At 40.9% G+C, this 15,451-nt stretch overlaps 2 protein-coding genes across 4 annotated transcripts; both read left to right on the top strand.

Annotated features, from left to right (window-relative positions):
- The first annotated feature begins 938 nt into the window (after positions 1-938).
- On the top strand, positions 939-4,889 carry LOC134168926 (keratin, type I cytoskeletal 12-like). The gene is made up of 8 exons (XM_062629086.1): positions 939-1,738; positions 2,049-2,131; positions 2,361-2,517; positions 2,783-2,944; positions 3,041-3,166; positions 3,537-3,754; positions 4,090-4,172; positions 4,399-4,889. The coding sequence occupies exons 1-8, from the start codon at positions 1,073-1,075 to the stop codon at positions 4,494-4,496; spliced, it is 1,593 nt and encodes a 530-aa protein (XP_062485070.1). The 5' UTR covers positions 939-1,072; the 3' UTR covers positions 4,497-4,889.
- A 2,921-nt stretch (positions 4,890-7,810) lies between these two features.
- KRT222 (keratin 222) lies at positions 7,811-15,181 on the top strand. 3 transcript variants are annotated; one of them, XM_062629088.1, is made up of 6 exons: positions 7,811-8,146; positions 9,367-9,488; positions 10,204-10,424; positions 11,382-11,458; positions 11,623-11,728; positions 12,865-15,181. In XM_062629088.1, the coding sequence occupies exons 1-6, from the start codon at positions 8,035-8,037 to the stop codon at positions 13,076-13,078; spliced, it is 852 nt and encodes a 283-aa protein (XP_062485072.1). In that variant the 5' UTR covers positions 7,811-8,034; the 3' UTR covers positions 13,079-15,181. The 3 variants fall into 3 exon arrangements, with proteins under 3 accessions (XP_062485072.1, XP_062485073.1, XP_062485074.1); XM_062629089.1 differs by having other exon boundaries at positions 7,913-8,064; positions 9,360-9,488; XM_062629090.1 differs by having other exon boundaries at positions 8,059-8,146; positions 9,360-9,488.
- The last annotated feature ends 270 nt before the right edge of the window (positions 15,182-15,451 follow it).

Below are 15,451 nucleotides of genomic sequence, written 5' to 3'. Positions count from 1 at the left end.
TGCTTTCACTCTCATGAGTCACTGATACCGGGCTATCAATTTACTTCTACATAAATGCTTTACTTAAACCTTTGATCTACTGCTCATAATGCATTTCTGCCCAAAAAAGCACCCATGCTCTGGATGGGGATGAACTGAAATGAAAACAGTTCAGTTAACAAATGCATTGATATAATTAAGCCAGGACAATGAAAAAGCAATTCTCCGTTTACCAAAATAACTTCAAACAAAAGGTATATTGGTTCTGAAGGGTTTCCATGCCTAAACCCTCACCCAGAAGAGCTGTATTTGAGCTTTAGATTTATATTATAAAAAGCACAAAATACAGAAACAATTTGCCTGAGTTTGGGATCACGACAAACTATTCAGAAGGAACAATGGGAAGTTCCCAGCTCAGAAGTGTGAACCGTTAGTACAGGCTCTGCATATTACACAGAGACATCTCCACGATGAAAGGTTTAGTGCAGAAAACGCAAATTAACTTGGGTACAATCAGGTCTATTTTTGTTTTCATATTAATGATCAACCTGCAGACCACATGCCTTATCACACACTTCTGCTCATCACTTTTCTCCCTTCTTATCAAACATTCAGGGAGCACCAATGTGGCAGAGATTCATGCCAGAAACGTATTATGACTAGAAAAGCATTTCTGACATGCACACTGGCAAGGATGATATGAAAGGGATCACACCACTGGCTTAAGCTTACTCCTGGAATAATAGCCCCAAACCAAGAAAGTAATGAATATGTAACACCAAAGACATTACTTAGGAAGGCTTTAAATGCGAAAATTTTACCCTCCATTGCACATGGCAAAACATGATCATGGTATCTTTGCTCTCCTCCACCCATTTCCCCTCACACAGCAAACACCTGGAGGGCATCAGACTTCCACTCCCATTGGCAATTTAGAATGTCACGTATCATTTAGTTTGGTCAGGACACATTAAACTGACTTCCCCTCCAAGTGAGGAGTGGGAGAGAGAAAGAATTCAAGCTCTTCCTAAAAGGCGGGGACTACTCCTGAAACACCCACTGCCTTCCTGTATAAAGGTCCAAGTGCTCTCCAATGCGCCCTGCTCCACACCGTGTGCTTCACCCAGCAGAGCAGAGCACCTCAAGCACCATGGCCCTTTCTGTGCGCACAAGCGGTGCATCCCGGCAGTTCTCTTCTCGGAGTGGACTTGGTGGGGGATCTCTGCGAATGTCTGGTTCTAGTGGTGGAGCAGGCTTTGGTGGCAGCGGGATTGGGTTTGGTGGTGGAGCTGGTGGAGGTTTTGGTGCTGCTTCTATGCTTGGCTCAGGCTCTGGCTTCAGTGGGGGGTTTGCGAGTAGCTCAGGTGGAGGCTTTGGGAGCAGCTTAAGCAGCGGCTTTGGTGGAGGCCTTGGTAGTGGTTTAGGTGGTAGCTATGCCAGTGGCTTAGGCAGTGCTTTTGGTGGGGCGTTAGGAAGTGGCTTTGGTAGTGGCTCAGGAACTGGTTTTGGAGGGGGGTTTGGTGGTGCTGGTGCTGGGGATGGTGGCCTTCTTTCTGGCTCAAAGAAAGAAACGATGCAGAACCTCAATGACCGCCTGGCTGCTTATCTGGACAAAGTACGATCTCTGGAGGACGCCAATACTGAGTTGGAGCGCAAAATCCGCGAGTGGTATGAGAAGAGTGGCCCTGGCACTGGTACCCCTGGATCTGGGAATGATTACAGTAAATATTATCCTATCATTGAAGAGCTCCGAAACAAGGTAGCGAAGCCACGTACTTAACGTATCCTTACATTTGTAATTCAACTAATAATAGTTTGGATAGACATAATAAATTCCTTTCAGAAACCAAGAGGAAATTTATTCTACAGTACCAAATTTGTAATCATCTCTATCATAATGCAGGGGTATTGTGCAGAAGGAGAAGGCAGTGATGGAATCCAGGTCTACAAACTCTTGTATATCCCAAAGTCTAAACGTGTGTTTAGGATGGCAGTTGTGTAAAAAGCTACCCTGAGCTGCAAAGCCATTGGGCTAGAGAAGCATTCCCTGAACATTCTTTGTATTCCAGATCATTAATGCAACTATTGACAATGCAAGAATCATTCTGCAGGTCGATAATGCCAGACTGGCTGCTGATGATTTCAGACTCAAGTAAGCGTGTCTTAATATTACAAAAACTTACTAATATTTTAAGGAAATCATTATTTTGTATTTAGAAATCTTTTTTCCTCGTAGAATACTTTCACATAACTCTTAAACAATATTGTAATAATTACATGTATTAAAATTTCATATTAAAAGCTATAGAAGTAAATAGCAATACTTTGCATTTGACCTCATTAACCACATAAAAAGTCATATTTAATCGCTGTGCTTCCAGGTACGAAAATGAGGTGGCTTTTCGCCAGAGCGTGGAAGCCGACATCAATGGTCTGCGCAGAGTTCTTGACGAGCTGACCTTGACAAGAGCCGATCTGGAGATGCAGATTGAAAGCCTGAATGAAGAACTGGCTTATCTCAAGAAGAACCATGAAGAGGTACTTTCTTTTTCTTTGTGATTGTAACAAGCCAGATGGAATTGTGAAATAGCAAATTATTCCCTTATTTATGCCCGTGGGAATACCCTGGTTTCGTTATTTCTTTTGTTTGCTGCTCCTTTGCTGTTAGTACTAAGTCAAATACGCACACAACCTTCAGAATCTCATTGAAACAGAATTGTATCACATATATCTCTTTACATATATTTTTGGTAGAACTATTATCTTAGTAACATAAACTTTTTGTTATTTTTAATCTCTCCAGGAGCTCCAGGGCATCCAAAGCAGTGCATTTGGCCAAGTCAGCGTTGAAATGGATGCTGCTCCAGGAACTGACCTGACCAAGCTTTTGAATGACATGCGGGGACAGTATGAAGTCATCGCAGAGCAAAATCGTAAAGAGGCTGAAGCATGGTTCAATGAAAAAGTAACCACCAGAGATAGCAAACCCAGTGAAATGTATGTCCAAATGAGCTACAGATTTGAAACACTAAAATTACACTGTTCTTCCTTGTCGTTTCAGAGCGGGGAGCTGAAAAGGGAAATCTCCACCAACACTGAGCAGCTTCAGTCAGGAAAGAGTGAGATCACAGATCTAAAACGGACTCTCCAGAGCTTGGAAATTGAATTACAATCTCAGCTTGCCATGGTATGTTCTAAGGAAGCTGCTAGCTAGAGAGAGTACACGTTCCATCTTCAAAGGTGTCAGATCTTACACTCTTCTATAGGATTTAAGATTTGTATTTATTTCCTATTAAAGCCTGCATCCTTTTAGTTCCTGAATAGCAGCAGTATCTGTAATTGGATTTCAAGTAGCATGCTATAAAGCAGATGAACTTTTATGTTCATATTCAGTGAAGCAGCAAAGGCAAGTTTTCAAATTGATATTTCAAGGAAAAAAAAGACTCCAAAATCTCTAAGTAATGGGGCTGTGCTGCTCCCATTAAACTACTGCCATTGCTTTTGTCTTTGTAAATAATTTGTTTTCCTCAAAGATTATTTAATATCCTCCTACACAGAAAAAATCCCTTGAAGACACTTTAGCAGAAACAGAAGGAGGTTACTGTGCCCAGCTTTCACAAATGCAGCTTCAGATTGGGAACCTGGAGTCTCAGCTGTTCCAGGTCCGGGCTGATATGGAGCGCCAGAACGCAGAGTATCAACAGCTCCTGGACATCAAGAGTCGCCTGGAAATGGAGATTGAAACCTATCGCCGCTTGCTGGATGGCGAGTTTGTGTAAGTAACTCCTTTACATTAAATCATAGAAACATAGAATTGGGTTGGAAGGGACCTTCAAAGGTCATCTAGGCCAACTCCTTACAGATGCCATTTATCCATTATATTTCCTGCAGCAATATCCTTTCAGGACAAAAAAGGTAAACCCAGGGGGCACATTCACCAAAAGACAATAAAGCACATCCAATGCTTCTGAAACGACACAGATGCCCTCTGACTGGGGAGAATGAACCATTCTGCTCAGTATTTGGAAAAAACCCACCAGTGCCAACGTGAAAATCTCTCCTGACCTGACAAACCTGCTGCAGTACTGTGTGTCTCTGTTTCACTTTCAGGAACTCAGGACAGGGAGTTACATTTGAAAGCTCATCCTTGACAGGGTGCAAATCTCAAACTCAATCACTGGATTCTTCTCAGGGTAGGTAGAACTTGATTAAATTAAACTGTTTCTAAAGTCATTCAAATAAATAAAATAATACATGCTATTCCGTTTAAGTACATGAGAGAGTTTGTGGTAACAAGAAGCCACTTTGAAAGAAAAAGGCTGTAACTGTTCACATATGTGTGCTGCTCTGGTTTAGCATCTTTCACACTTTGAAAACTACCTTGAAAAATACCTGTTTTATTTTCTTTATGATGTTTAGATCCTACCAAAACTAGAAAGATCAAGACAATTGTCGAAGAGGTGGTAGATGGAAAAGTTGTTGCATCCCATGTTAAGGAAGTTGAAGAGAAGGTATAAGGCACAATCTGCTACTGCAAAAGATCCATTCACTCCACGACTTTGCAAAGACAAAATGGATACATGATTTTGTTCTTATGTATGAAGTGATAAAAAATAGTTGGCTTTTTACTAAGATTCTTTCATATAACACAAAGCCTGCAGCACTTTCATTCTCAGCCACCACGCAATGTATTTTCTGCTTCAGCCTATCGGTGTGACCTGTTGTATTTTCACAGTGCTCTTTCAATATATCATCAATTCTTTGCTTAATAACGACATATGGAGCACACATCAGACATTTAATGAGATGGGCTTTTTAATCATTTTTACCAATTAATATACAAAATAATTTTGCTATTCTAACCTAATTTTCCAGATTTCTTGACTAATAAAAAGGACGCAACAAGCTTTAGTATATTAGTCTCCCTTTATTTTTCACTTTGGACTGCTGCCCCTGTTCTGTATTTCCCATTCCACTGGGTATCTTGCTTGACCCCACCATGTGTGCAATACAGCACTCCCCAAGAACTTAAAGAAATTAATCCAGTGCTAGAATAAAGAAACCTTGCTTAAATGTGGGACTAAAGGCATGAACCAGCTTCAGAGGTTTTGCAATAGACCAGGCAGACGAGAGGGGATGGTGGGTTTCCATGTCCCCGGGTGCCACCTGGTGGGAGCACAACATGATCTCAGGAACCCTGATGGGCTTCCGGATGACCAATTCAAATAACTACGCAAAAGAATCTCACCCAAAACAAAACTATGAACCAAAATACAATTCCCTTACAACGTACACGTGGGCCTTTGTTCTTAAGCCAAAATGTCGATTTTTGTGTGATTCTCAGGTAAGACAAAGAAGTTCCTGTGGCCTCTGACATGCAGATTGCAGTCTCTCTACAATACAAACGTTTTGCACATTCTACCACATTCCTTAAAGGCTTGACCCAAAGCAGAGGTTTAACGGGAGCACAGTTTTCATGCTGTGCTTCCATTCTGCCTTTTGTAAACCCCACTGCTGGCAGGTTTTCTGCTTCCTGATGCAAACCAATAAAACCAAAGTCATCAAGACAACAATCAAAGAACAACTTCACAACAATCCCAGTTGCAATCCCAGAGTACAATTAGAGAGGAATTTTAAGATTAGAGACTGAAGGACATTCTTTCTCTTCCTAAAACAGGCCAGTATTCATCATGTTTCTTTTCTACCCATATTTTTTTCCCCTTATGTGAAAAACCTGAAGCCGTATCATCTTCCCCCTTATTGACAGCATCTCCATTTTGAGGAGAAAAACATGTCCCTTTTATTGTCTTCTTCCAAAGACATTTATACTTTCAGAAATACAAAATAAAGTACATACCTCAAGGACCATGACTGTGATTGCCGTAAAATCATGATTCCCTATACCATTCAATATAGATTTCCACTGAATAATCTTGTAGCTTATTTACACATGCATTAATCCCAAATTTAACATCTGGAGTGCAGATTCCATGCGTGTAAAACCCAGAAACCACTCAAGCTCATCTTGTGAGAAAGCAACAACAGTGAACGAAAGCAGCTTGCAATCACTATTGCATTATCACACTGTACCACAGGATCCAAACAACTCTTGTGTCTGAACTCTAAAGTTAACTAAAATCCAACATCTATAACAAAATATGAACATTGAAGTAGCTAAAATTCAAAATTACATCAATACCAATAAAGATAGATGCTTGCACCCACCTACCTTCAAGATCTCGTCGCCAGAGGTTCTCTTTACACCTGAAAAAAAAAAGATGGAAAAAGAAAGCATTAGAGATAATGTCTTTTTAAGAAAGCTTTTAAAAATTGTATCAACTGGCAAATGTTTGGCTCCTGGTAATGTGAAACTTCAGCCATAGATGTTTGTTGATGCATAAAGTTTGGTTTCTGGGACCAAATCCAACATCCCTGCAGACCTCCATACTGTATTTCTGACTTTAGCCTTTCTGGCCTCACTGCTGGCCACTGGGCAACTTTGACTCTGCCTGCTGGAAAGTACATGTTCTTAGTCCCAGAGAGCTGAAAGCAAACCTTAAACAATCGCTACAGCAATGCAAAGATAAAAGAAGATTCTAAATTACATTTCAAGTTCTTATTTGCTTAAATACATGGGCTCTTCCTACTGTTTATACTGTCCTAAGTTATAATATCTTACATTGGTTTGATGGATTCCTGATGGTTTTGTGACTGTTCTCATAACACCAAAGAAAAACACTGTCAATATTTTAGTTAAGCCACTTATAGAAAAGATAGTGACCAACAAAAGATTCTCATCTCAGTCCAGGTCAGCTGAAAAACAGGCAGCTAAGAAAAAGAAAATCAGAACACAGGATCCTTTCACATGGGCCAGCAGACAGAGCCAAGGACAAGGAATCCTTATGCACACAAGGAAACTTTCCAGTGGTACAATACTTTGACTTCCAAAAAGACAAGCATCTTGTAAAAGGTTACTGCCTTTTTTTGTCTAATTTCACTGATGTATATTCTTATTTGGAGCCTAAAACGCAATCTGTCTAGTGATACTGAAATCTGGAGGGGTTTTTATTAAGTATCTGGTATTGCACATTACTAAAAACAACGACAAATAGGTGAGAGCTGTTCTTAGCAAACAAGGTCGCTGGGATCAGGCAGCAGCTACAGCGAGCCAGGAAATGAGGAGTAATTCACGGAAAATACAGTAGAGCAGACAGCCTCCACTCTTGTCCTCCTTGGTAGCTGCAAGGAAAGGTACAAGATTTTACATTGCCTGCACATTCTGTGAGCTGAGCACTGTCTGTCCATGGCAGGGGTCTGTGAATCCCCCCTCAGACAGAACCCTGGCACTTCTGGCAGCAGTTAGCTCTGGCTAGAAGCACTGATTCACCAGATCTTTGCACAGGCCAGAAAAGGAGCCAAACCCCTTGGCAACGCTGATTCCTCTCCCTCTTTGTGTCCTGCCTGTAAACCACTGAAAGGCTGGGTTAGAGGATGTCCAGGAGCCCAGCTCTTTTTCCACTCCTCAGCCCTGGATCAGGTCATCCAAGGTTTGCCCCCACTGAGTCTCAAAACCCCTCAAGGATGGAAATCCTGTAACATTCCCAGTAACGTGCTCAGTGGTGCACAACTGCCCAGCGAACGCCAGTTCAACGGCACTGTCACCAGCACTGAGGTACTGCTGGGAAGCTGCTCCCTTCCCTTTTGCGGCTGCTTTCACGCTGCACAGCTGTAATTTTGTCCTTTGCTTTGTCCCTCTTAACCTCGTATTTGTAAGGTTATAAAACCCCCCAGTTAGAGTACAACAAAAGACATCGCATATGTTCATTTCGGCCATCATTTATCAATCCCGCTGCAGAAGTTACAGCCCTTGGCTTTCCCGAAGCTGCGTTTAGAAGGGAGTGAGAACCCCCGGCCCCCCCGGCGCTCCCCAAAAGCCCGGCTCTGCCGCTTTAAGACCCGCCACGGGCGGGGAGGCCCGGGCAGCGGCGGGGGGGAGCGGAGCTGCCCCGGCGGCTCCCGGCGAGGGGGACTCGCTCCCTCCCCACCGGGGACCAGATGAAAGCCATCACCTCAGCGAGGACCCAGGTAATGCCTCCACACAGCCATACAACCTCCAGAGCAAGGAGCCGTCCCCGCTCTGTACAGTTCCTCCCTCAGCCTCTCGGAGGTACAGTATTTCCTTTTCAATGCAGCATATTGCCGGGGAAGGGTTCTGATTTTACTGCAGTAAGATGTGAACTAGAAGCCAGGGATGCAGATTTTGCTCAGGGTATGGAATTCACACTGAACGAGTGCCATGTAATTCATCTGGCTGGTTTTCTGTACCTGCAGCAGGGATAGTGTTGTGATTTAAAAAATGATGACATATGCTGTAGCATGGTAACCTCTAGCTCCATGGAGGTATCCCAGAGGAAGAGAACCGTGCACATCAAAGGCAATGTGGAGAATTCATGTATATACAACTTACTGGTTTTAGCACCTATATTAAAGCAAACAGTACCCATTCAGGGAACACTATTTTATAGTGTTCACAGTAAAACTGTGTTATACTCCTTGGCAAATAGTCTGATCTTTCAGGCAGACTGATTCAATGTTATCAACACACAATGCTGCTATTACAGATTTACATACAAAACACCTTTAAAACCCAACTGAACTTGGAAATAAAACAGCCAAACACTTTTTGGCCATCAAGCATTAAGAAATTCAGGGTGAAAAATAGGTATTATATCACCTTGTTTTACTTCTTGGGTATTGCAGAAATCCTGGAGGTTTATTTTAATCCCAGGCCTGGCTGCTGCTGCAGTCAGGGTGAGCCCCACAGCAATGCAATGGCTGTAAACTAGACAGCTAAACCAGGTTTGTATTTGCGTTTAGCACAAAGCAGCCAATGTGTATTCATATAATCTTGTCACATCAGTTCTGCAGTACCCAGGCAAAAAAGGGTAAGCAAAGAATATCCAGTGTTCACTTGTGGATTAGCCAAATCTAGATTCTTCACCAAAACAATGGCATGGTAAAAACACAGCACATCAGTATGTTATAGGGGTAAAATAAACTTAATCTACTTGTCTTGTAAAACCTGAACTAAAGAGTTGATGGCATTGTAAGAACCTACATAAAGCAGTAAAATATGCAGAAGAGCATGTTTTGTTTCAAGTGCTTATGGCATCTTCACCGCTTGCAGTAAAACTCAGAATTGACAATCTCAAACCTCATCGATGACTAGGTCAGGCAAAACCACGATCATGCAAGCACCCCGAACGGCTCCTGCTCTATAAAGCTGTTCTTTCCAACTAAATATTGTTATGTGTCTATTTTATTTTCATTATTTGAATGTATTTTTTAATATTCTCATCTGTCTTTTGTACCTGCTGTAGACAGAAGAAGCTACAATTAAAAGAATGGACAAAGATGCAGAAGCATTAAAGGCAGCCCGAGCAGAACTCTGTGAAGCGAGGCGGCAGTGGCACCACATGCAGATCGAGATCGAATCTCTCCACGCTGTGGTAAGCATCATAACATGAAACTTGAAATCTGAAAAAATGCCTCTTTTCTCTTGGTGTAAACTACATCACAATTCAGTTTCTGTAACAATCATGTCCACTATACTGCAGAAATAGAATACACACAGAAACACGCAGCTTTGGGGTGTACTTTCAGCTTGTCACACAGAGCCTGAACTAGCAACAACCCAGTTGTATGTTCATGTACCACAGGACAGACACGTGTTTGCATGTTTTCGTGCCAGCCAAACACAGGTTTGCATGATGCGCGGTTCTCAAGCTCCCAATCACTCTGCCTAACCAATTCACACCAGGTTTAGAACTAGTTTTGAATATGTGGGCCATATCTATCCATTCATGATAAAGTATGGCAGCAATTTATTGAATTCAGTAATACAAGACCACACAGGCTGCCCAGGTTTCACACAGTGCTCACAGGAATATTGTTTTAATCATACAGGTAAAACCAAAACTCTGTAAAATCAGTGGCAGTGGATTGCTGGTACAACAGCAGTCCACATTTACTGTTTTTCATCCAATTTTATTACAGATTTTACTGGAAAATATCTCAGTAAAAGTATTCTCTTGAAAGATTTACTCCTTTTCCTACAGAATATTCTTAGAAATTGATGTAAAAATACACAGATTGCTAAAGAAAAGTCCATACAGCATCTTTACACATATAAATCTTAAAATTTTAAAGAGTTAAATTTCACAGGAAAGGGGTTTGGAACGTTCACTGCGTGCCACAGAGCAGCAGTACCATATGCAACTACAAAACTTGGAATCTGAGGTTGAATGCTTGGAGAAAGAGCTACTGGAAATGAGAAGAGGTATTGAGAAACAGCTTCAGGCACACGAAATTCTCCTGAACACCAGGATGAAGCTGGAGGAAGAAATAGCAACATATCGCAGTCTGCTGGAGCAAGAAGAGAACAGGTACTGTTCAGAGGAAAAGTACTCAAACTGATCTTCCATTTCAGAACTTCTCATTGAACTAATCAGCAGAACTGTAAATACATGAATCAATCATTACAAAACTACCCTATAAAATCCTTTAAAATGGCTTCGTTGTTGCTTTCACACTTCCTGGCACTCAGAGCACCTCCACAGTGCACTGCAGGTAACAGCGCGCTCAGTGCATCCTGACTCGAGGCACTGCACGCTGCTGTACACTTTGTAGCCCATGAGCTGCCTGCTGTGGGCTCTGTTTGCCTCAGAGTATTGATGAAGCAAGTCCACAAAAAGAAGTGCTGGGACAGGAGTTCCTCACATGACACATGGGAGTTCATACTACTCAGCATCACTCAAAGCATGCGAAGGCACACATCAGGATCTGCCTCCTAGTGCCATTTTGCTTTGGTGGTAACTCCTCCTGCCTGCCCTTTCCCCAGAGCACACATACCGCTGTTTCAGAAGGCAGACACAAGAGAGGCAGCAATGTAGATATAAGCAACAAGGAGGATAGGGAAAAGGCAAAATGCTTAAAATAGCACATTTCACATTCAGCACTAGAATCTTAACAAAATGAGACACACGATTCTGAATCTTTCAGTCCTTCCCACAGCAAATGGAGAGTTTCAGTCCAGGAACCTCACTCACACTTTTGCCTAAGAAGATTCCGAGCAGGGCAGTCAGTTTCAAATGTAATGCTTACAACTGTGAAAATACACACAACTCAGTACCAATACTAACAAATAATTTTTCCTAGCACACAACAAACTAAAAACTGTCACTTTCTTCAATTCTCTACTCAGAATGAGAAATCCCAACAAAGAGTTACACCACTCAAACACAACTTCTTGGGGCTCTCACATTTTTCATAGCAATTCATATGACAAGCATGGGGTTAAAATCACTATTATTAGGAGACTGTCATGATTTTTCTTTCTGCAGGTTTCGCTGCTGTACAGCTGAGCAGAAGGATGACAAAAAGCCCACCACCAGCAAGACTGCCTTTACGCTGCCTGCAAGTGAGTTTTTAGACACTTTCCCCTTAAGGAATTATGGCCCTAAAGGAAGTTACTCACTGCTGACAAATGATGGGATATTCCAACAGGATCTTCTTCCAATGCAGCAGGACAAAAAACACCTCTAGGTCCTGTGGCCTGCCCAGTGTATCTATGATTTTTTACAGGTGGTGTAAAGAAGCATGAAACTGAGAAGGTGGAAGTGCTGACAAAACAAGCAATCCTAGATGGAAACATTACAAAGGGAAGCGCTGAAGCTCATGGCACTGTACAGTAAGATAAACATGAGTTTAACAGAATAACAATTGAAAGTAAATGGTGGCAGTAGCTCTGACTTGTCCTTTACTTAGTATGTTATCACACCATACAGCCAAGAAGCTCTAGAAGAACAGTGATTGCTCTTGAAGGTGTATTGAACAGCATGTTTTAACAACACATTAAATTTTAAAGTTCTTTTTATTGGCATTTACTTCCTAAGTTAACAATATCATGATGATGCTTCCGATCTATTTCTATTTCTGCTAAGAATGAAACTATAATAATTCATCTAGTTAAGGCTAAAAGCAAGAGCCCAGACCATGTTTGCAAAGTCCCTCTGGGGCATGTTTATGCACATGAATTCAGGCTTAGCTACTCTGACTTGCTATTTGGAAACTCCTACTTTTCACCAGCTACCAAACGAGGAACAGAGAACGTGGCTCCTAAGCAGCATGTGAAGGGCTGTTACTATGTGTTATTCACCTTAAATTACTTTAATAGTTTGCCTCATAAGTTTTTTTCCCCCTGCTGCTCTTTAAGCTCTTGGGCAGACTTGTGTTTAACGTTACATTTAAAGCTAACTATGGTGTCCTGTGTCACCAACGCTTAACTGTGATCAGCTGCTGCAAACGTGCAGAAATTCAGATTAAAATTAATGCCAGCATGCACACTCCCAGCCCATTCTCATACGTCAGCTTTGATCACCTTACTTAGATTTGCAGATTTTAATGTACATCTGCATTCTGAGGTTTGGATCTGAACTACATTTTTCTCCTCCCTATTTTGAAGGCTTTCAGATGCACGAATTCTGCCCACTATAATACGGAGGTTTCTTGCAGAGCTTTTGAGCTTGGATTCCAAACTTTCTCCTTGGAAACAAACTGCCTGATGTGTTTGGAGCAGTGGGTTTGTATCCATGTCTACTTAAAAGTACAAACCCAAGAATATAATGAACCCTCAGCCTTTATTTGGCTTTTCTGGAGAGTGAACCTGTGGAAAAAAAAAAAAACAAAAGAAAAAAAAAAAAAATTCCAGAGTCTCGGTACCCATCTAAAATAACCTGACACTTCATTATGCAGTTTCAGCAGCCCTGAAGATGGAGAATTCATATTGTTTAAAGGATCATAAATACATTTGCTCTGTTGTTTCAGGACAGAAAAAGTGGATGAAGTCATTAAAGAATGGGAAGGTTCCTTCTTTAAGGACAACCCTCGCTTAAGGAAAAAGTCTGTTTCATTGCGCTTTGATCTCCACCTGGCAGCAACGGATGAAGGATGTTTACACACTAAAAAGAAAACTCTCCCCGACATTGAAGTCAGGCTGGTAATGAGGAGATCTTGCAGTATTCCTTCCATCAAACCTTAACTGATAGCAGATTAACCCAAAGTTCGTTTCCAACAGGCTCTGGAAATATAGATGGACTTACACAGCCTGTATCCTGCTACAACCACAAATCTTACTAAGTACTTTGATTAATACAATAAAACCATACAAGTCTTTTAAAAGAAAGGGAGAAGAGCAAGCGAGTTAAGATTCCAAGAAGCCTAACTTCTACTAGTTTTATACTCCGGGTGCAGCAGTTCAGAGGAGGCCACAAGGATGATCAGGGGCTGGAGCACCTCCCGTATGAAGACAGGCTGACAAAGTTGGGGCTGTTCAGCCTGGAAAAGAGAAGCTGTGTGGAGACCTCAGAGCATCTTCCAGTATCTGAAGAGAGCCTACAAGGATGCTGGAAAGGAACTTCATCAGGAACTGTAGTGATAGGACAAGGAGTGATGGGTTTAAACTTGAACAGGGGAAGTTCAGGTTAGATCTAAGGAAGAAGCTCTTCCCTGTGAGGGTGGTGAGGTGCTGGCACAGGGTGCCCAGAGAAGCTGTGGCTGCCCCATCCCTGGCAGTGCTCAAGGCCAGGGTGGACAAAGCCTTGGGAGATATGGTCTAGAGTGAGGCATCCCTGCCCATGGCAGGGAGTGGAACTTGATGATCTTAAGGTCCTTTCCAACCCAAACCATTCTATGATTCTGTGATTATTGTGGTTTTGTAGAATTTTACCAAATATTGCAAAAATTAAACTGCAACTTTACACTTTAATATATTCTGCCTTTGTAAAAGAGAACTTGTTTTCTCTTTCTGGAAATGAGAAATACATGTTTCATTCTCTTAATTATTCAATATTGCCTACATAGAATGACTGATGAATCCTTGTAATGATTGATATCACAACTGTCATACTTCTTGAAATATATTTTAAAATAACACTTTCTAACAGCATAAATGACATAAAAATATGCTCTTAAAGGAATTTTCTTTTAGAAGTGGCTGGTATTTTTAAATTGATTTTTAAGGCAACAACTGAGCTAAAATGTCTTTCCATTACATGATTATACACATATTTTTAAAAGCATTGTTACAAACCAACAACATTTGAGCCATATTGCTCCACTGGGTTTGAAGCAGCAATTTCCACTGAAAATCAGCCAGTCTCTTCTGTGTCCACACATATCTGTACAACTTTCTTAGCCATACCAAGTCAAATTCTCCTCTTTAATTATTCAAATATAAGGAGACAACCCATCATTTCAATGCTATTTAATTAATTTTGTTTCTTGTAACAATGGAATCTTCAACAAATTCCTCTTCTGACAGATATTATATGTCAGTTTTGCTCTTGATCTTGTACATGTAACAAGTCACTATTATGCCAGAGTACAAGTAGTATTCCTTCAAATTAAATGGACAAAATAAGGGCTGCATATTCAAAGTAAAATTCTACCATACCCAGTGAGTGTCCTCCGCTCCTACACAAAGCGGCAAATACAAAGTACAGTAGATGATCTGGCATCCGTACACAGAAAAAACAGAAATGCAAACTCAGACATATTTCTTTATAATGTTTTGAGCCAAATTTCCAACAAAAATTCAAACAAAATTGTATTCGGAATGATTGTTTATATGGATTTTGAAGAGGCATGGATGTCACCAACTCACCCAACTCACTGAGATTGAAGGGGCTTAGAATCTAGAGAGACCACATAATGGATTTGCTGGATTCACAGCAGCATGCGAGAGATTAATTAAAGTGACAGTATTTGCCTTAGTACTCATGGCATGTGTTACAAACACTGATACTACAAATTTCTTCAGTGATAATTTATGCTTCCGTCTTTTGTTAATGATAAGAACAATGTATTTCTATTTTCAACAGTTCTAGATCTGCTGTATGAAGCTGACTGTTTATCATTAACCTTAATACTGATCTGGTGTTATTAATACTTGAGTAATTGGCATCCTGAATGTATTCGCCTGCTCTAGTATTTTAACTATGCAGCTTTTTTTTGTGCTTATACTCTGTATGTTTTACAGGACTTGAATTTAAACTAAGTTTTAATTGCTTTAAGGCACTTTAAACAGGGATACAAATTTACCAAAGTAAATGATAGTCCTACAATAAAAAAGTATTAAAATTGAGTTTGCCCATGCATATTGTGTTTTAATTTGCATACCTTAAAGGGAAAGAATTAACAGAGAAATATAAAATAAAGGCCGTAGATAAGAAAATCTAGCACTGCAACCAAGCTTTTTCTAAGCTCTCCTCTACAATTAGGAAGACTCAAATTCCCTAAGAATCTTTATCATAACATGTGAGTGTCCTGCTACCAAAAGTACTCTTTTCCTGTAAATCCCATCACCCTGACTACATCTCAAGTCCTCTGCAAGAAGAAAGTATTCACAGTAACA

This window comes from Pezoporus occidentalis, unplaced genomic scaffold, assembly GCF_034315485.1.
Source record: "Pezoporus occidentalis ecotype Australia unplaced genomic scaffold, CSIRO_AGI_Poc_V1 ctg328, whole genome shotgun sequence".
Taxonomy (NCBI): domain Eukaryota; kingdom Metazoa; phylum Chordata; class Aves; order Psittaciformes; family Psittacidae; genus Pezoporus; species Pezoporus occidentalis.
The sequence above is the reverse complement of the archived record's forward strand: the minus strand, read 5'-3'. Positions and strand labels throughout refer to the sequence as shown.